Consider the following 20,002-nt stretch of genomic DNA (forward strand, 5'->3'; position numbering starts at 1 on the left):
AACATTTAGCAGAGATCGTAAAAGAAAATAATCAAGAGACCTAATGGATTCCATATGACTATAATCAATGATATATAAACGATGCAAGAAAGATCTGGCATGTGAGACAAGGCCAGAATTACACACAATAGCATGTATGTGAACAGAGAAGGAGAAAGCACTCTCAGAAATTAGAAATATGATCACAGAAATACACAATTCAATAGAAGAATCAGAAAATTAAGTTGTACTTCCATTTAGTGCTACAAAATGGAGAAGTAATAGCAAGAAGGAAAGAAGAACTATAAGAATTCTGGGTGATCAGCAAGGGATTCCAACACATCAAGAACATAAGTTTCAAAGAGAATGGAAAGTAGCAAATATTTTTAAAATGTCAAGAAAGTTGCTCAGAGTTTGACAGAGAAAAGTTTTTACTTTCAATGGTCCCAACCAAGTTCTCAGTACAGAAGATGAAAACAGATCCACACAAAGATATATCACAGATGAAATTTTGGTGAAAAGAGTGGAAAAGAAGAGCTTGAGCACTTCCCTGGTGGCACCATGGATAAGAACCCACCTGCCAATGCAGGGGACACGGGTCTGAGCCCTGGTCTGGGAAGATTTCATATGCCCAGAGCAACTAAGCCCAGGCACCACAACTCCTGAGCCTGTGTGTCGCAACTAGACAGCCCGCTCGCCCTGCTGCACACCCCAGCTACTGCGCCCACAAGCCTGGAGCCTGTGCTCCAGATCAAGAGGAGCCGCCTCCCGCTCAGGGCAACTAGAGAAAGCCCTTGGACTGCGACGAAGATCCAGCACAACCAAAGGTAAAGTAAATACAATTTTTTTAAAAAGAGGAGACTTTGAAAACTTCAAGAGACAAAAAATAATCTGCTCTGGAGAAGCTAGAAAATGCTGAAGCAATGCTTTCTAAATTCTGAGGAAAATTATTTCCAACACAGAATTCTATACCAAGTCACTATGTGAATAAGTGCTAGTAGCCTGAAGACATTTCTAGATATTTGTGTGTGTGTGTGTGTGTGTTAGTCACTCAGTCATGTCCAACTCTTTGAGACCCCATGGACTGTAGCCCACCAGATCCTCTGGCCATGGAATTCTCCAGGTAAGAATACTGGAGTGGGTTGCCATGCTCTTCTCCAGGGGATTTTTTTTTTAGATGTTTAGAGTTTCAATATTTTACTTTACATGTTCCCTTTCTCAGGATACTAACTAGATGGAGTAAAGGGAAAGTGGTTGAGAAAACCAAAGAGAGGAACATGTGAGATCCAGGCAACAGGGAAGCCAGTAGGAAAGAGTGGCAGAGGTCAGCCTGGGATGAGGTGAAGGAGATTCCGAATGTCAGCCACGCCCAGGCGAGCAAGGAACCTATCCCTGTGTGGCAGCACCGAGGGCCGTGGGAAAGTCTGTGCAAAGAGACGAAGTTGGTAGAATATCTATGTGCTTGAATATATTCATAAGTACTTAGGCTGCAGAGGAAAGTTTGGGCGTGATTTCATAATCAATACAACAGAAACTAAGCAAATGAAGGAATAAGACATTTATTAACTCCAGAACAAGGTTTTTAAAAATTCAAGGGAGAACAATGATCATGGTCTACTAAATGCTTAGCTGTGAGTAGCATTTGTTTACACGGTCATAACAATGTAGATACTGAACACTGAGCTAATAAAAATTATAAAACAACTATTTGAAGGACTGTGGTATGTTAAAGAGAGCTAAGTCACTAAAATGATACACATACAAAAACAAAGGAGTATTATGAATGTGCTATTTAGAGGAACAGAAATACCAATAAGAGAAACACACAAAGTTAAAGAGGTTGGCTCTGGCATCAGAAATGGGATGTATGGAAGATTGGGAGGCTTCCCTGGTGGCCTAGATGGTAAAGAATCTGCATGAAATGCAGGAAACTTGGGTTCATTCCCTGGGTCAGGAATATCCTCTAAAGAAGGGAATGGCTACCCACTCCAGTATTCTTGCCTGGACAGTTCCATGGACAGAGGCTGAAAGCCATGGAGTTGCTAAGAGTTGAATACAACTGAGTGACTTTCACTCACTCACTTATTTCCATTAACAGGCCTTGTAGTGGTATTTATTGTTCAAGATATGTGCATATATGTATCTGATAAAAATAAAAGACAGCACAGTAGGTGAGAGAATGGACTCAAGTATTGTTCTATAAGGAAAGTCCTAGAAATGGGGCGCTGGTTGGAGGGGGATATGGCATCAAGGGGTGGATTTTAATGGGACCATTTTGTTTTCATTTATTTGGTTTCCTTTTGTTTGTTCTAATGAGAGGTATTAATATTACAGCACATTGTATGCAAGAATGAGTGATACAGTAGAGACTAGGAAATTGATTATTGGGGGAAGCAGGGGCCCAATCTTACGCTCAAGCTGAGAGGTGACCTTAGATAGGTGAGGGACCATCCATCATCACTGGTTGGAAGGCAGAGATACAGACACAGAGCTTGGGGCCACTGAGATCTGTGCCCATCAACTTAGAGCTTTGGCACCTGGGCAGCATCAGTTTCTATAATAAACTAGACGAAAATACAACAGAATATTTCCAAGGGTGAAGGCTACAGCTATTTTTAGTATCATTTATTTTCATCATTTTATAAATTTTCTATAGTGAACATACTTTATCATCTATTATAGAATATCTGTATACATTTTAATCAGAATTTTAAAAACTTGGTTTAAGTTTGAAAGGGAAGACAGATGGGTAGAAAAAGTCAGGAACTTGGGGCGAAGAGCTGGAAGTGGAGGACTGCCATGTGTGGACTTGTGCAATAAACTTACAGAGCTGCTTCTCCATTTCCAGGACACTGTTCTCCATGAAGGGCAAGCAGGATCTTTCCCTTCTTTGGGAGGCTAAATCATTTATTACTATCTTGTCAACTCATTGATGCTTTTAAGAAGATGGTTTTTGAGTTTAACATGGTATTTTTACCTCTTTTCAGTGGAAGGATTTGTCCATAATACTATAGCTCATCTTTTCTAGAAACTGAAAATGGAAGTTCCGTGAAAAGATCTTTGGGGAGTTTCTGGTTTCAGTTCTACAAATAAGCAGCTTGGAAATCACCTTTCTGTCCTTAAGAGAAGTAAAAACCCGAATGAGCTGAAAAATTACCAATTCTTCTAGAATTCATAAAAGAGAGGAAACCGGGCAAACCATTGCCCTCAACATGAAAAAAAAAAATTCCCAGAAGTTCCTCAAAGCAAAATTTGAGTTTACTACACACTGGGAACTATTCACATAGCATTTACATTGTATTTACAACCACTTCCATAGCAATTACAGGTATTGAATTACAGGTATTAGAAGTAACCTAGAGATGATTTAAAGTACACAGGAGGATGTGTGCAGGTTGACATCATTTAAAAGGGACTCGAGCGTCCACAGACTTTGGTATCTTTGAGGGCCCTGAAATTAATCCCCTGTGGATGCTAAGGGTCAATGTAGATCAACTGAATAGAATAAGGAGCCTAGAAATAGACCCACATAAATATTGTCAACTGACCCTTGACAAAAGAGCAAGGCAATACAATGGACGAAAGATAACCTCTTTACTAAATGGTGCTGGAACAACTGGACATCTATTTGAAAAAACATCAGTCTCGTACAGACTTACACCCTTCACAGAAATTAACTCAAAATGGAGTATAGACCTAAATGTAAAATGTTAAACTATACAACCCCCAGAAGATGATATAGGAGAGAACCTTGATGAATTCTGGGTATGGTAATGACTTTTTAGATACAACACCAAAGGCACAATCCATAAAAGAAATAATTGATAAGCTGGACTTTAATTAAAATGAAAGTGAAGTCGCTCAGTTGTGTCTGACTCTTTGCGACCACATGGACTATAGCCTATCAGGCTCCTCCCTCCATGGGATTTTCCAGGCAAGAGCGCTGGAGTGGATTGCCATTTCCTTCTCCAGGGGATCTTCCCGACCCAGCAATCAAACCCGGGTTTCCCGCATTGCAGGCAGACGCTTTACCGTCTGAGCCACCAGATACCCCGGATAACTTTACACCAGAGAGTTAAAGTCTTCTACAAATGTGAACGAGGATGTGGAGAAAAAGGAACTCTTATGTACCGTTGGTGGGAATACAAAATTAGAGCAGCCATTATGGAAAGCAGTATGGAGAGCTCTCAAAAAATTAAAAATGGAACTACCATGTGATCTAGCAATTCTACTTCTGGATGTTTATCTGAAGAAAATGAAAACACTAACTCAAAAAGAGATGTGGCAGCCATGGCGATGGAGAACGTGGGATGTCCGGAACCCTGGGTGGGGCAACTGGGTGAACGAACCCCTGAGTATGAGCCTGGACCACAAGTTTTGCCAGCTGAGCAAGGCCAAGGCTAGAGTACAGAGGAGTGAGCAGCTGCAGGAGGAGGCCGCCATCTGCCACCAGCTAGGGGAACTCCTGGTGGGATGGCTGTGGCCAGGCTCTGGCCTCCGTCCTGCAGGCCTGCCCCTCGCTCAGCACCGTGTACCTCCAAGCCTGTGCCTTAGGCCCCAGCTTTTCCCTGAACCACCAGGTGGCCCTGTGGCCCTGAGCAGCACCTTCCAAGACGCCCGGTGCCTGAAGACACTGGCTCTGTCCTACAATGGCCTGGGCGCCGCTGCCCTCGCCCAGGCCCTGAGCAGCCTGCCGACCCATCGCCTCCTGGACCTGGAGCTAAGCACCGTGGCTGCTAGCAAGAGTGACCCAGGCCTCATGGACCCTGGTCAGCTACCTGACCCAGAAAGATTGCGCCTGGGGTACCTGAACCTGTCGGCAAGCCACCTGGGCAACGCGGCCTGAAGAGCTCTGAACAGATGTCTCCGCCTCTGCTCCTCACTGGACTCTCACCTGTCTGCCAACCCTGAGGTCAGCTGAACTGGCCTGGAGGAGCTCCTGGCTGCCCTCCGGGATCGTTCCTGAGGCCTCAACTTCTTCCACCTGTCAGGTTGTGCTGTCCAGGCCCTTGGGCCTGGGCCTCTGGCACAAGGTTATGGTGCAGCAGCCGTCTCTCCTCTGAGAACCGTGATGCCCTGCCTGCCTGCCAGCTGGGCCCCAAAGGGTGCACCCTGGACCAAGGCCCCAAGCTCTTCTTCAGGTGCCTCTGACTGGCCAGTGCCATGCCCCGCCCGCCCCACCCCGTCAAGCCTCTACTAAAGGAAGCCCTTCTGCCTGCACCTCCCTCCTCTGCTGCTGTCTGGAAGGCGAGTGGGAGGCAGAAGGCAAGGTTGTGAAGCCTAGAGCCCTCCTGGAAGTGAGGATGTTACTGAGACAGGTTCATCTGCCCAGTAAGCAGCGAGCCAAAACCACAACATGCCAAGGATTGCAGCAGAGAAAGGATTTAGTCACAAGGTGGCCAAGTGAGGTGACGGAGGACAGATCGAATGTTTTCTTCCCCAAAGGCCAGGGGAATCCCAGGGGGTCCAGTGAGTAGGACTCAGCACTTTCACCTCCAAGGACCCTGGGTTCAATCCCTGGTGGGGGAAATAAGATCCTACAAGATGAATGCTTGTCTTCTCCTCCCCCACCCCATCCCCGAAGCAGGGTGGTCTTAGGCATGGGAAAAGGACTTTGAAGGCAAGAAAAAGGTGAGGTAATCTGCTCTTCAGAGCTGCATCTGAATTACTTGCTTCTTCAGGGGACCCATGTTGAAAAATGGTGGTGCATGATGGGGGAAGGGGGCTCTGTTGTCAAAAGGTCATTCATCAGACACCTGTGCAGGGCCAGTTTTAGTATGAAACATGCAAATTTTTGTGTCAACAGTTAAAGCCAGCTTGATCAGTGGGAAGAAAAAAGATGTCCACCCCATGTGCACTGTAGTATTGCTTATCACAATAGTCAAGATATAGAGACAGCCTAAGTGCCCATTGATTGAATGGTTATGAAAATAGAAGAGGAATATTAGTCTGCCATATGAAATAATGGAATCTTGCCATGTGTATCAAAATCTAATGTACAATGGTGGGACGGGCATAACCTTCATACACTTTAAAAAAATATATCTATTTATTTTTGGTAGTGCTGGGTCTTCATTGCTGTGCACAGGCTTTCTCCAGTAGTGGAGAGCGGGGGCTTCTCACTGTGGTGGCTTCTCTTGTTGCAGAGCACGGGCTCTAGAGCATGTGGTTTCCAGTAGCTGTGGCCAGTGGGCTCGGTTGCTCCGCGGCAGGTGGGATCTTCCCGGAACAGGGATTGAACCATGTTCCCTGCATTGGCAGGCAGATTTTGAACCAGTGGGCCACCAGGGAAGCTTCAGACACATTTAGAAGGGGAGAAATGGGAGGCACTACTGGTCTGTAGCAATGTTCAAATACAGCCAAAACCAAAATGAAATTTGTCATTCTTTTTCCATCTCTCATTCCCAACCTCCACCCCCAGTAACTGTACCCTCTTCCCATGTTAGGGGAATCCCAGACTTTAAGTGCCCTGGTAGAAGGCAGAGACTACCTCCCTCCATATGAGAGGATACTTGCTTCCCCAACATTCTTGCAAGTGGACACAGTATAAGCCCACAGTGAGGTGACCACATACTGACTCTGGCTCAGGGGGTGGTGACATAAGCTGAAACAGTGAAGAATGCATTTGGCAAAGGTGACATGAATGGCAGTAATGACACCCATTTGCCAAGGGAAGTAATGAAAGCAGTCCCAGCCCGGAATGGGGTCAGTGGTGTGAGTTGTGACATCTGTGCTCAGCTGGGGCCAGAGGGTCCGATGTGGGACCCCATTTAGGAGGATTGTGGATTCTGTTCCTGGCTGGGTAGCTTCAAGCTTATTCTGTGGCTTTTCCAAATGAAATGAGTACACATACACACAATTTTCATTTATGTAACAGAAAAATTTGTATTCTGTTGTTTACACTAAGGAATGAGTGAGAAATCCATTTAGGTAATAGCTTCAAACAGCAGGATTCATTGATTTTCATTATTCTGAGCTTATAACACTTCTTCAGTCTTCCACCTGGCTATGTACCTCAGGGTAGAGAAACCAGTATGCATCTCTAGCCCTTGTCTTCCCAGGAAAGTACAGCTGTTGAAGTGTGGATTTAAGACTCCTCCCCATTCCGAACGCTCTCTGATCACTGACCTCAGTTGTTCCCAATCTGGCTGAGCTCCTGGATTGCCTGTGAGTCCCTGTGATCACAGGTTCTGGTGGGACAAGTTTCTACTGAAGGGAAAAGGACAAAGAAACAGAGAAGATGACCCATCCAACCAGTGACCACTCTGAAGCCCACAAAGGACTCAGAACTCTCTGGAGAGGGCTCATACCTCCTCATATCCTTCTGTGGTCCCACTGAGATCAGACTCAGCACAGCAAACATGTAGATGCTGGAAGATTCTCAGTGGTTCCGTTTGTTTTCCTGTCTCAAACTTTAAGAATCTTTTTCTTTATTAATCCATCAACCCTCATGACATGGATTAGGAAAAACAAATTCACATCCAGATTCTTATTTTCAGTATTTCTCAGCACAACACGAAGTTAAGACAAAGGTAGAAAGGGCCCAGCCCCGCCTCTGCTGAAACAAGGGAGTCCAACAGGGAGCAGAACACAGGTCAGATGGGGAGGGGGCGCGGTGGGCAGGGGTGGGCCAGTCTCCCCACCTCCTCACGTTATGCTAATAGAAGCACAGATGCATTCAGATGCAGCTGCAGAAAGAGGGGTCAGGGGATCTGATGTCACAAAGCAGGACTGAGCATCACTCAGTCCTCGCAAGGCAGCTGTCTCACACTGTGAGAGAAAAGAATCAGGAACCAGTTCAGGTCAGTCATGCAAGGGCGGACATTCTCCACAGACCCCCATATGCCCACATGTCCCACTCAAAGATCCCTGCCGTCCAATGTGTCCCCTCTGCCCCATCCCCCTTTCAATCTATACCCTCCAGGGTCTCACCTTTAGGAACCACGAGAGGCACATCAGAGTCCTGGGCACTGTCACTGCCTTGGGGAGAACAAGACCAGGACGTGGTCAGAACCCACAGGAGAGAAACTAGAGAAGGAACTTCGAGGAGGGTGAGCCCCCCATTGCCTCCTTTCTGGACCCTCACAAGGGTCTCAGGAATCACCCCCTTCATACTTACTTGCAGCCTGGGTGTAGGTCCGTCTTTTTTCACCCGTGAGAAGAAAATATCATGTGAGAGGCCAGGGAGAAGGCTGAGTCATGAGACCCTACAGGAACCCCTAGTTCTGGACCCCAGAGAACTTTCTGGAACTGTGGTCAAAATTCATGCTAGGATCAGGAACACAGAGAAGGGAGCCAGGTAAGGACTGGGCCACCTGCTCTCCTGCAGGTCTGTCCTCATCAAGGACCTCCCTTTGACCTTCAAGTGCTGGAAACCGGGTCCCCAACTGGAATTAGGAAGGTGAAAATTTTCTCTTTCATTTTCATACATGCTTTAGAAAAGCAAAATGTTAGCATCAGCTCCAGACTCCATGCGTGTGAGGAGCATACTTTCCAGGAACCAGGCAGGTAAACTACCTGGGCTTGAAAGCCCCAATGAGACAAGAAAACTCACTCCAGATCACAGCTCCAGCCACCACAGCCACCACGAGGAGAACCAGGCCAACAGTGATGCACATGGTGAGGAAGAGTGTCTGAGGAGGTTCTCTGGAGGCAAGGGAAGAGGCCCTGATCTCAGGCTTGAGTCCTGAACTTGCTGAACTGAGTCCTGAAGGGCTCCTGCTTTATCTTAGAGGATGCTCTCGCCCCATCCCCCTCCTTACCCCATCTCAGGGTGAGGGGCTCCTGAAGCCCCTTGTGCTGCACATGGCACGTGTATCTCTGCTCCTCTCCAGAAGGCACCACCAGGGCCGCCCACTTCTGGAAGGTCCCATCCCCTGAAGGCCTGGTCTCCAAAAGCTGCATGTCCTGTGTCTGGTCCTCCCCACTGCACTGCCAGGTCAGTGAGATCTCCTCAGGGTAGAAGCCCAGGGCCCAGCACCTCAGGGTGACCACACGCTTAGAGATGGGGTGATGGGTCACATGTGCCTTTGGAGGGTCTGAGGAAGAATCAGAAAATTCACAGTTTGTGTAACCTCCATGGGGCAGTGAAGCAGCAGCATGTGACCATTCTGAGGAAGGACAGAACAGTGATTTTATCCCCAGCTTTACTGAGGTATACTTTACAAAAATTGTACACATTTAGAGTGTACTACATGTTGCTTTGGTATATATGGACATTGTGAAGGTAATTAACATATTCATCCACTTACCTTATGTGTGTGTCTATTTGACAGGGTTGATGAGAATGATTAAGATCATTTTTAAAGTATACAATACACAATTATTAACTATAGTCACCAGGCTGTACATCAGATCCTGAAGCTTATTATGAGATTTTTTTACCCTCTGAGCTATGGAACATTTAGGAGCATGGTTTTGAAAAAAAACAGCACAAGAGCTAGATAACAGCCTCAAATCAGAGATCAGGGATGATCTATATTAGTCCTTGGAAATTTCTAGAATGAGAGACTAGGATAGGTGCTCTAAAAATGTGAGGGGGAGAATATAGACTAAAGGTCCTGACTCTGGTGGAGGCTGAATGACTCAGAAAAGCTGGAGTCAGGCCTCCTAAGATGCTCTCAGGGTGAGAAGAGGCCTTGAGAGAGAAAGTCATGGATCACAAGATGGTGGCCAGGGTCAAAGGGCACCGCTGACCAGCTATTTCAGCGTGTCTTTCCCGATCTCCAGGTATTTGTGGAGCGACTCCACGCACTTGCCCTCAAGGTAGATCCTCACTTGCGCCGCATCACCTGCCGCCTCCCACTTGCGCTTGGAGATCCGAACCGCCATGTCCGCCGCGGTCCAGGAGCGCAGGTCCTCGTTCAGGGCGATGTAATCTCTGCCTTCGTAGCGGAACTGGTCATACCCGTGGAGGAGATGCCCGTCCGACCCCACGTAGCAGCCGTACATCAGCTGGAGGGTGTGAGACCCTGACCCACCCCGACCACCCGCGGTGATTAAACCCAAAGTGAAATGAAACCGGGTCAAGCTCCCCCGCCCCGTCTCCTCCCGGGCCGGGGGCCGGGTGTGTTCTGCAGTGTTGGGGTGACCTTCGGACTCGCAGACTCGGGGTGACCCCTCTGATCTCTGGGGATGGGGGCCGTGACCCGGACCCGGGCCCGCGTTGCTCACCGGCTTTGCTCTTGTTGTAGTAGTCGCGCAGGTTGTTCAGGTTCAGTTGGAAAGTCTGTGCGGCGTCTTTGGCCTTTCGCGTCTCCTGATCCCAATACTCCGGCCCCTCCTGCTCCACCCACTGCTCCCGCGGCTCCATCCTCGGATCCTGGGCGTTGCTGTCGAACCGCACGAACTGCGTGTTGTCCACGTAGCCAACAGTGATGAAGCGGGGCTCCCCGAGGCCGGGCCGGGACACAGCAGTATAGAAATACGTCAGCGAGTGGGAGCCTGGAGGCAGGAAGGGGTGAGACCCGACCTGACCTCCTCCCTGCGTGGTCCCCGGTCGAGGTGATGGGGCCGGGAGGGAGGAGGGCGTGTAGGGCCAGGAGATGGAAGCGGTCGAAAACCTGTCCAAACTTAGAAAGGGGTAGAAAAGAGGAGTCCGGAAGCAAGGCAGGGACAGGCCGGGACCCGGGGAGGGTGGGGTCTGGGCAGGGGCGTCAGGGTCACTCCATGTCTGGGGTCCTGACCCCCAGACTCCCGGGCGGTCCCTTTGCCCCTCCGCGCAGAGGCCGTTCCCTCCCAACCCCACACTCACCAGCTAGGGTCTTGGTCAGGACCAGGATCCTCGAGAGCAGTTGGAGGAGGGTTCCTGGCCCCATGACTCGCATCCTCTGGGTCTGGGAAGAAGCAGGGTCTGGGCGGGTTGGTGGAGACTTTATAACTGGGATCCAATGATTGGTTTTTCTAGAAACCGTGCACCCAGTGGCAGTGAGATCTGGAGCTGCATCATAATATCCAGGCTGCAGGGCTAAGAGAGAGAAAGCGAAAATCGAGAAGGGGAATCCCCAACATGGAGCGTTCCAGCCCCAGACACCGCCCTTGACCCTGAGATCCTGAGCAGCTTGCCCTCCAGGCACCTGGGACTTTGCCCTGATCCCTCCCCTCCAGCCGGGAGCATGGGAGATCCCACCCATGGCAAAGGTCATGAGGAAGAGACCTGAAGGGCAAAGGCCAATCAGGACTCGAGGGACCCCCTGGACCTGCTTGAACATCTTCCCCAAAACCAAAATCTGTCTTACTATTTTCTGCCTTTCACCAAACTCTTCTGACATTAACAGGGGGCTATCCCCAACCACGTTTCTCTAAAGAAAATCAACTTAGAGCTCTAGTAAATAAATCTCCTGGGCATAATGGGAGTGTTTCAATTCAAACCCCTCTGATGGCTCTGTAACTTGCCTGACAGGTTTATCTGGACTTTTACAACTAGGCCTGTGTTTGTTTATAGCCCCCCCAAACCGCGAGAAGCATAGGAAGCTTAAAAGATTCTAGGAATATAGAGCCTTTCGAGGAGTTAAAAATCATTAGACTAGAAGTGGTTAAGGGTTTCATTGTTGAGCCAATACGTGCCGCCAAATTTTTATATCTTTCATTGTGTACCTGGGAGTGCATTAATTAATATAGTTGAAATATAAGTAGTGGCCTTGATATTAACAACATGAAACTTTGAGTTAATAAATTCTTTCCTTGTTATAGCCCACTACACCTTTGCCCTATAGGAATGTAACTTTATTTAGTGCTTTCTGAGAGTGGCACCAGACTTTAGAAAGAACAACACTTTTAGGGAGAATACGTTTTCTGGTTGACGGACCCTTATCAGAAAAGGGTCATAAAACACTAATAGGCCTCCTGGCCATAAGTTGATGTAAATCACCTAAGACCTATGTGTACAGATAGGTATACAGAAAGAAAGCCTGGTCTCGATAAGGGTCAGGACTGCTGACTCTGCATTTTTCCATTATTCTCTATGTATAACTTAAGGTATAAAAGCTCCCTTTGAAAATAAAGTTGCGGGCCTCGCCTCACCATCGCTTGGCCTCCTCATGTTGTTCTTTCTTCCTTTCTTTTCCTTTCTCTTCAGGCTAATTCCCTGGAGCGCAGGGGCCCTCTGAGTTCACTTTCCTGCCTGGGCTTCTAAAACCCACTCAAGAAGGTGCCCAAGGTGGGGCACTTTCAGCTATTGAAGAGGGCACCTGCAGCCTATGTGAATAGTGCAAGTCTCGTGCTGGGGCTTTATTGGCTTTCTGTGTAAACCAAGGAGTATCAGCCTCTTTCTCTCTTCTATTCACTTAACTGAAAAATTCTTTCTTTATCTCCTTCTATATCTCTAAGTAAATAAATTTCAGTCACTGACGCCATCCCCCTGAAGATACCCTGGATCCAACAGGAGCTGGACCCTGGTACCCTCCTGCTAGGTAGAATGTTGAAACTACCCAATAATTGCACCCATCTCACATGCTAGTAAAGTAATGCTTAAAATTTTCCAAACCAGGCTTCAACAGAACCTGAATGCTGAAGTTTCAGATGTTCAAGATGGATTTAGAAAAGTCAGAGGAGCCAGAGATCAAAGTGCCATCATCCCCTGGATCATTGAAAAGGCAAGAGAGAAAACATCTACTTCTGCTTTATGGACTATGCCAAAGCCTTTGACTGTGTGGATCAAAACAAACAGTGGAAAATTCTTCCAGAGATGGGAATACCAGATAGCCTGAACTGCCTACTTCAGAAATCTGTATGCAGGTCAATAAGCTACAGTTAGAACTGGACATGGAACAACAGACTGGTTCCAAATTGGGAAAGGAATATGTCAAGGCTGTATACTGTCACCCTGGTCATTTAACTTATATGCAGAGTACATCATGCGAAATGCTGGGCTGGATGAAGCACAAGCTGGAATCAAGATGGCCAAGGAAAATATCAATAACCTCAGATAAGCAAATGACAACCACCCTTATGGCTGAAAGCAAAGAGGAATTAAAGAGTCTCTTGATGAAAGTGAAAAAGGAGAGTGAAAAAGTTGGCTTAAAGCTCAACACTCAGAAAACTAAGATCAAGGCATCTGGTCCCACCACTTCATGGCAAATAAATGGGGAAACAATGGAAATAGTGACAGACTTTATTTTTGGGGTCTCCAAAATCATGCAGATGGTGACTGCAGCCATGAAATGAAAAGACACTTGCTCCTAGGAAGAAAAGCTACAACCAACCTAGACAACATATTAAAAAGCAGAGACATGACTTTGTCAACAGAGGTCCATCTACTCAAAGCTATGGTTTTTCCAGTAGTCATGTGTGGATGTGAGAGTTGGACTGTAAAGAAAGCTGGGTACTGAAGAATTGGTGCTTTTGAAGTGCGGTGTTGGAGAAGACTCTTGAGAGTCCCTTGGACTGCAAGGAGATCAAGCCAGTCAATCTGAAGGGAAATCAGTCCTGAATATTCATTAGAAGGAGTGATGCTGAAGCTGAAGCTCCAATACTTTGGCCACCTGATGGGACAAACTGACTCATTGGAGAAGACCCCTGTGCTGGGCAAGATTGAAGGCAGGAGGAGAAGGGGATGACAGAGGATAAGATGGTTGGATGACATCACTGACTCAATGGACATGACTCTGAATAAGCTCCAGGAGATGGTGATGGACAGGGAGGCCCGGCGTGCTGCAGTCCATGGGGTCACAAAGAATCGGACATGACTGAGCAACTGAACTGAACTGAACTCCCCTCTGAGAGCTCTTTGTCCCATTGTCCCCCTGAGTCCTAGCTCTGGGGCTGTTTGCGATTTTGATAAAAATATCTACGCAATCTTACAAATTTGGGAGGACCCTAAGGATAGTACCACTTCTATGCATAATTTCCATACTACGAATAATACACTTAAAAATTTTTTTGTTTGTTTATTTAGAATAATATTAACAACCCATGTGTTTAATGTGAATAACTATTTCCCAGAATAAACAGGGTGGTGAGAAGCATAGAGCTTTTTACATTTTTTCCAAGTATCTTTCCTGTCTCTTTCACTAGAAGACCACTGGATTTTCAGGTTTGTGTTTGCATTGAATCTATTATTTTGAAGGTAGTCTGTGAAAGTGAAAAAGCCTGCACATAGGTAGGAGTAGTATTTTTTAATAATCTTTTCAGATAATTGTGGATGTTCATCTTGGTTACAAAGCTAAAACTGTACAAATGTAGTTTCTCAAAGGTTTTTCCACAGTGGGCCTGAAACAATATCATTGACTATTTTCTCTTGGGTTACATTAAAATACATAAGCCTGTTTTGCTCATTGAACATCTCTTGTACTAATACAAGATTTTTACAAAGTACTGCATTGTTTCACTAAATTATACAGATCTTTCTGCTCATTCATTCTTTCAATAACAGTTGTTTTCCATGAAAAAGGGGGTAGTTCAGAGCACATAGAATTTTTTCTTGGGCCATAGGACTTTGAAATGTAGTAGAAGTGCTTGATGTGTACTTTCCGTGTCATCACAGAAGATAGTTTTAAAATGTGTATTTAAGACTGATGATTAGGAAACATAAACATTTTTTAGTTTATTTTTAAAAATTTATTTTATTGAAGACTATTTGATTTATAATGTTAATTTGTGCTGTACAGCAGAGTAATTCACTTATACATGTGTATGCTGCTGCTGCTGCTGCTAAGTCGCTTCAGTCATGTCCGACTCTGTGCGACCCATAGATGGCAGCCCACCAGGCTCTCCCATCCCTGGGATTCTCCAGGCAAGAACACTGAGTGGGTTGCCATTTCCTTCTCCAATGCATGAAAGTGAAAAGTGAAAGTGAAGTTGCTCAGTCGTGTCCAACTCTTAGCGATCCCATGGACTACAGCCCACCAGGCTCCTCCATCCATGGGATTTTCCAGGCAAGAGTACTGGAGTGGGGTGCCATTGCCTTCTCTGATACATGTGTATAGATATATTCTTTTTCATATTTTTTTCCATTTTGTTTGTTAAGGACAGATGAGAATTTTTAATGTGTCATTCTGGATGTTTTAAAGCAAACCTGATCATTAGTTTTCTTATTTCCTACAAGAAAGTTTTGGTGAAAATAATTACTAGTTAAGTTTGCTTCCATAGTCTCCATTACTGCTGTTATACATCAAAGCAAATGTCAACAGAGTGAGAAGTCAAATAATATTTGAGTGATGCTATGAAAGTAGTTTTCACCTCAGGGATCTCATGAAAGGGTCTCAGTGACATCAACTGTTCCACAGACAACACTCTGAGAACTGCTGTTTTGAATGAACAAGGGTGTCTCTCAACTGATCCCTGCCTTTGCCTCCTCTTCATTTTGGAAAATGCTTTTACCTGAGCTGGACTCCCTGCCTCCCCAAACTTAACTGAGGGCCCTGCCACTGGGCTCCTCAAGGAGAGAACTCACCCCCTAGAAAGTGATGCCAGAGAGTGTTCTCAGTCTGGGAAGGGAGGTGGGGGCAGGTGTTTCCCCTTTGGAAGTGGAAGAGTTTGTACCTGAAGGTGCCAGACCCACTCATAGCCTAGCTGATTTTGTTACACACCAGCTTAATATGTATTCATATCCCAGACAGATATCTGACGTAGTGTCTAAGAAATTTATCATTGGCCCTTTCATCTCACGTGGTCTAGTGCCCCTGACTCAAGGCCCACAAACCATGAAGAGCAGTCCACTCCAACAGAACATCCTGTGGTGAAAGAATTATTCTATGTCTGTGCTGTCCACTCAGGTAGCCAATAGCTACATGAGGCTATTTAGCACCTTAAAGTGACTGTTGTGCTGAGCACTTTTATTTAATTTAAATAGCAATATGTGGCTACTAGCTAGCATAGTAGTCAATGCATATGTAGAATATTGTTAATTAATCTCCTGTCTCTTTCCCCTAAAAGATCCTGTGTGACTCATAGGTTGATGCACGTTAAGATAATCTTAATATTCAAGTCATGGATTTGTCTGTGCAGGTCTTAGATATATCTTTAAATACAGAATGCTCTGAAAGTTTCTTTAATGTCTATTTTAACAGATAGAGTGTTCAGACATTAGCCAAACCATGGTTTATCACCTTAAGGTTGTAAATGTTCAAAACTGCTCATCACTATATATAATCCTTGATCTCTTGGTGTTTTCCTAAACCTGGTAAACATAAGGAGACAAAGAAGGCTTCATTTAGCCCAAAAGAAAGTGTTTTTTGAACACAACAGATATCAATACTTTTTAAGACTTGTACATACTTGTAAAGTTGTAAAGCAGAACATTAGAATCCAGCACCTTATTACTTTTTACTTACTGCTTCTGCTATACTTTCTTTCCAAATTCAATCAGTTCTGTTTCTCTTCAACCTTGGACCCCTCTCTCCTAGATAAAAATATACATAAATTTTTTACACTTGTGGAATGAAGAGTTTTATGACCCAAAGATTAAAAGCCATCAAAACAGAGAAATCTTTCCTATGTCAATCAGACACTCACAGAATACAAACATATGCCCCTATTCCAATGGAGGACACATAAAAACTTTTGGCAAACAGGTAACATGTCTCAATAATCTTCAGCCAAAGATCATCAGAAGCAAATCTGTGGGCAATCAAGTTGGATTTATCCTGGGTACAGCGAGGAAGATTACACAGTATCAGGGATGATAGATAGTGTCCTTGTAAGGTGTTAGAACATAGACAGCCAGGAGTCCCCAAACTCTGAGCTTGGCCCGGTACCTCCTGTCAGATCAGTGCCAACATTAGGTTAGAAATAAAGTGTACAATAAATATACTGCTTGAATCATCCTGAAAGCATTCCTCCCACCCCTGGTCCATGGAAAAATTGTCTTCCATGTAATCAGTTCCTGCTGCCAAAAAGTTGAGGACCGCTGATATAGAGGATGTGGGCTTTGATTTTGAGAAACGTCTATGTGAGACTGGCTCACTCTAGATTGGGTGTGGTCAGGAAGTGGGGGCACTTCTATGCCTGGGCACCTCAGTGAGCCTCTGCTACAGAGAGGGCAGACTAGAGCGAGGATACAGCTGTGACTGGGAGGAAGCAGTGGTCTCTGGGTCAGCACAGGGAGAGGTCTGGTCCACGGTGAGGGGCGCCGGGCTGCCTGGATGGTCTGTGCTTGTACAGAATGCTGTCCTGTTCTTGTTTTGTCTCTCCGTGTCATGCACTCAGAAGTCCTTGTCTGATGCTGATCTTCTGTGAGATGACTTATGTCCAATAGGAGAACAACACAGATGCGTGGTGAGCTCCAGCTCAGCTAGAGGATTAGAATGTACATCCTAGTGTCTGAGCTGAGGGTGATCTGTCAAGTGTTTACAAATGTAAGGGATTTTCATGTAATTTTTGAAAGCATTATTTACCAGCACACAAGAGAATTGAAAAGATACTCAAGCATATACAAAAATAAAGAATTCATGTTCTTCCCCTCATTCCCCATTCACTCAAGTCCTCTACTCAGAAGCAAATGCAATTAGAAATTTCTCATTTTTCTTTCCAGAAAAGTATACTTTTCATTAATGAATACTGTTATATCAGTAAAAGAGCTCAGGCCACAGCTTGGGAGAAATTATTGTAATACACATATCTGATAAAGGACTTGTTTTAGAATATGCATAGAAGTCTTCAACTCAACAAAATGAAAATAACTAAAAATAAAGTCTGAACAGTCACCTCTTCTAGAAGATATAACAATGGAAATGTATATAAAAAGATGCTAAACATCTTATGTTGTTAGGAAATGTAAATTGCAAAGACAGTAATGTGCATCACACCCGATGGAAAATCTGCAGTCCAAGAACTGGTGATGCCGAGACTGGAGCAGCAGAAGGACGTGAAGCAGCAGAAACCCTCACTCACTGGGGCAGGAATAGGAAGCGGCGCAGCCACCAGAAATGAGAGTCAGCGGTTTCTAACGAAGCTACACAGAAACTCCCCATGCTGTCCACTGATCAATGTAGTATTTCTCCAACTCATTTGAAAACTTATATTTGCACAAACCTGACTCTGATGCTGGGAGGGATTGGGGGCAGGAGGAGAAGGGGATGACAGAGGATGAGATGGCTGGATGGTATCACCGACTCGATGCACATGAGGTTGGGTGAACTCCGTGAGTTGGTGATGGACAGCGAGGCCTGGCGTGCTGCAATTCATGTGGTCGCAAAGAGTCGGACACGACTGAGTGACTGAACCGAACTGAACTGCACACCAATGTGCCTATCAGAGTGCCCCTTAAGTGTGGGCTGCACATAGTGACTTTCTTCTAAAGATCACAGGGTGAAAAGTGGGAAAGTAAAGATAGAAGTTCACAAAGAACCTGGGAAATGTACCTTAGCCAGGGGATGAAGTGCACTTATTAGTCACACCCCAGTGGACAGTGCATCCCCTTGGTGACTGGAGACTGTCACTCATCTCTGTGGTCCTTTTCCCCAAAACCCTTTGCCCCACTCAGATCGAAAGATGTTCTACTATGTGTCTCAGCAGTACTACCCGAAACATCAAAGTCATCAAGAAGAAGAGAAGTCTGTGTGACTGTCTCAGCCAGAGGAGCCTGAAGGAAACACAATTCAGACTTAATATGTGTCTTTCATGGGATCCTGGATCAGGTTAAAGGAAAACTAATGAAGTCCACATAAATTCTGTAGTTTAGTAACACTGTGTCAATATTGGTCATCATCAGCGGTGAGGAATGTATGATGGTGGTATAAAGTGTCCTCACAGGGTGTGGGATATATAGTCACACTCTACTAACTATGCTGCTGCTAAGTCACTTCAGTCGTGTCCAACTCTGCGCGACCCCATGGACGGCAGCCCACCAGGCTCCCCCGTCCCTGGGATTCTCCAGGCAAGAACACTGGAGTGGGTTGCCATTTCCTTCTCCAATGCATGAAAGTGAAAAGCAAAAGTGACGTCGCTCAGTCATGTCCGACCCTCAGTGACCCCAAGCACTGCAGCCTTCCAGTCTCCTCCGTCCATGGGGTTTTTCAGGCAGGAGTACTGGAGTGGGTGCCATCGCCTTCTCCGACTACCTATGCTACTTGGTTGTAAATCTCAAACTGTACTAAAATGAAAGCACATTTTAATATCAACTAGAAATGAACAGGAAACGGAAGAAGTGATTATCAGCTTTCCAGGATGCTTTCATCAACGAGCTTCAGAGAGAAGACATGGAGAGAAAAGGTGGAAATCTGAGATATAGCACAGGGCTCCAGGGTCTCCTCTCCACTGATCCTTGCAGTACCCTTGAGCCTGACCCCAGAGCTGCTCAGAAAGCACCTTCACCCCATCCCTGGGCCAGGGCAGCCATCTCTGTCTGACTCAGACCACAATGCATCCTCTGGCTCCCCTGTGCAGAACTGGAGAGGAAAGAGTGGTCATGCCCCCTGTGAGGCCACAGGGCTGATGACTGGACACCTGAGCTCCCCTTTGACCTCCTTACCAGAGACCTGCCCAGGCTCTCCTTAGGCTCCCAGCAGTGGGTGAGTGCTGTGCACACAAGCTGGTGTCCTTCCAGTGTCAAGTTTAAAGCTTGAATTGTCACTCAAAATACACGCTGACATGGACATTTCTCTCCCCATTAAATAACCAAGGACTTTGGCCTCAGAGGGGATCAGATATCAAGGCTGTAATGCCAGGTCCAAGGTGGAGCCCGCCAACATACAAGGTGTCCTCATTATCAAGGGATGGGAGCTTGAAGCCAAGTACTGTCACTTCTTCTGGCTACTTGCCACACTTATAGACTCTTCTTTGGGGGAATCAGCTCTGGAACCTCCATTCCTAGGATGCAGTAGAAAAGGGGAGGAAGAGGAGGGAGAGGAGATCCCAAAGTGCCTGTAAAGGTGGGGAGGCTCCTGGAGAAGTGTGGAGAGGCAGGAAACACTGACATTATGGGATGGAGGCCACAGGTGTGGGGAGGAGAAACCAGAGAGGAGAGGATGGGGGAGGGTCACTGAGCGGACGTGAGCACAGGGAGGTGGGGTCTGTGTGGGGAGAGGGCAGGGGCTTCGGGCCTGGGTGCTGGTAGAGGCTCTATTTTCTACCCGGATGATAAACA

At 46.1% G+C, this 20,002-nt stretch overlaps 1 protein-coding gene and 2 long non-coding RNA genes across 3 annotated transcripts; 2 read left to right on the forward strand and 1 right to left on the reverse strand.

Annotated features, from left to right (window-relative positions):
• The first annotated feature begins 313 nt into the window (after positions 1 to 313).
• Positions 314 to 13,943, forward strand: LOC138425570 (uncharacterized). The gene is made up of 2 exons (XR_011251284.1): positions 314 to 806; positions 12,467 to 13,943. It is a non-coding gene; the product is annotated as an uncharacterized lncRNA (long non-coding RNA).
• LOC138425564 (BOLA class I histocompatibility antigen, alpha chain BL3-7-like) lies at positions 8,742 to 10,820 on the reverse strand. Its single transcript, XM_069563597.1, has 3 exons — positions 10,733 to 10,820; positions 10,153 to 10,422; positions 8,742 to 9,950 (listed from the first exon to the last, which is right to left on the reverse strand). The coding sequence occupies exons 1-3, from the start codon at positions 10,803 to 10,805 to the stop codon at positions 9,679 to 9,681; spliced, it is 615 nt and encodes a 204-aa protein (XP_069419698.1). The 5' UTR covers positions 10,806 to 10,820; the 3' UTR covers positions 8,742 to 9,678.
• LOC138425571 (uncharacterized) lies at positions 9,709 to 12,004 on the forward strand. Its single transcript, XR_011251285.1, has 2 exons — positions 9,709 to 10,438; positions 10,886 to 12,004. It is a non-coding gene; the product is annotated as an uncharacterized lncRNA (long non-coding RNA).
• Positions 13,944 to 20,002: the final 6,059 nt, after the last annotated feature.

Source organism: Ovis canadensis, chromosome 20 (genome assembly GCF_042477335.2).
Source record: "Ovis canadensis isolate MfBH-ARS-UI-01 breed Bighorn chromosome 20, ARS-UI_OviCan_v2, whole genome shotgun sequence".
Classification (NCBI taxonomy): domain Eukaryota; kingdom Metazoa; phylum Chordata; class Mammalia; order Artiodactyla; family Bovidae; genus Ovis; species Ovis canadensis.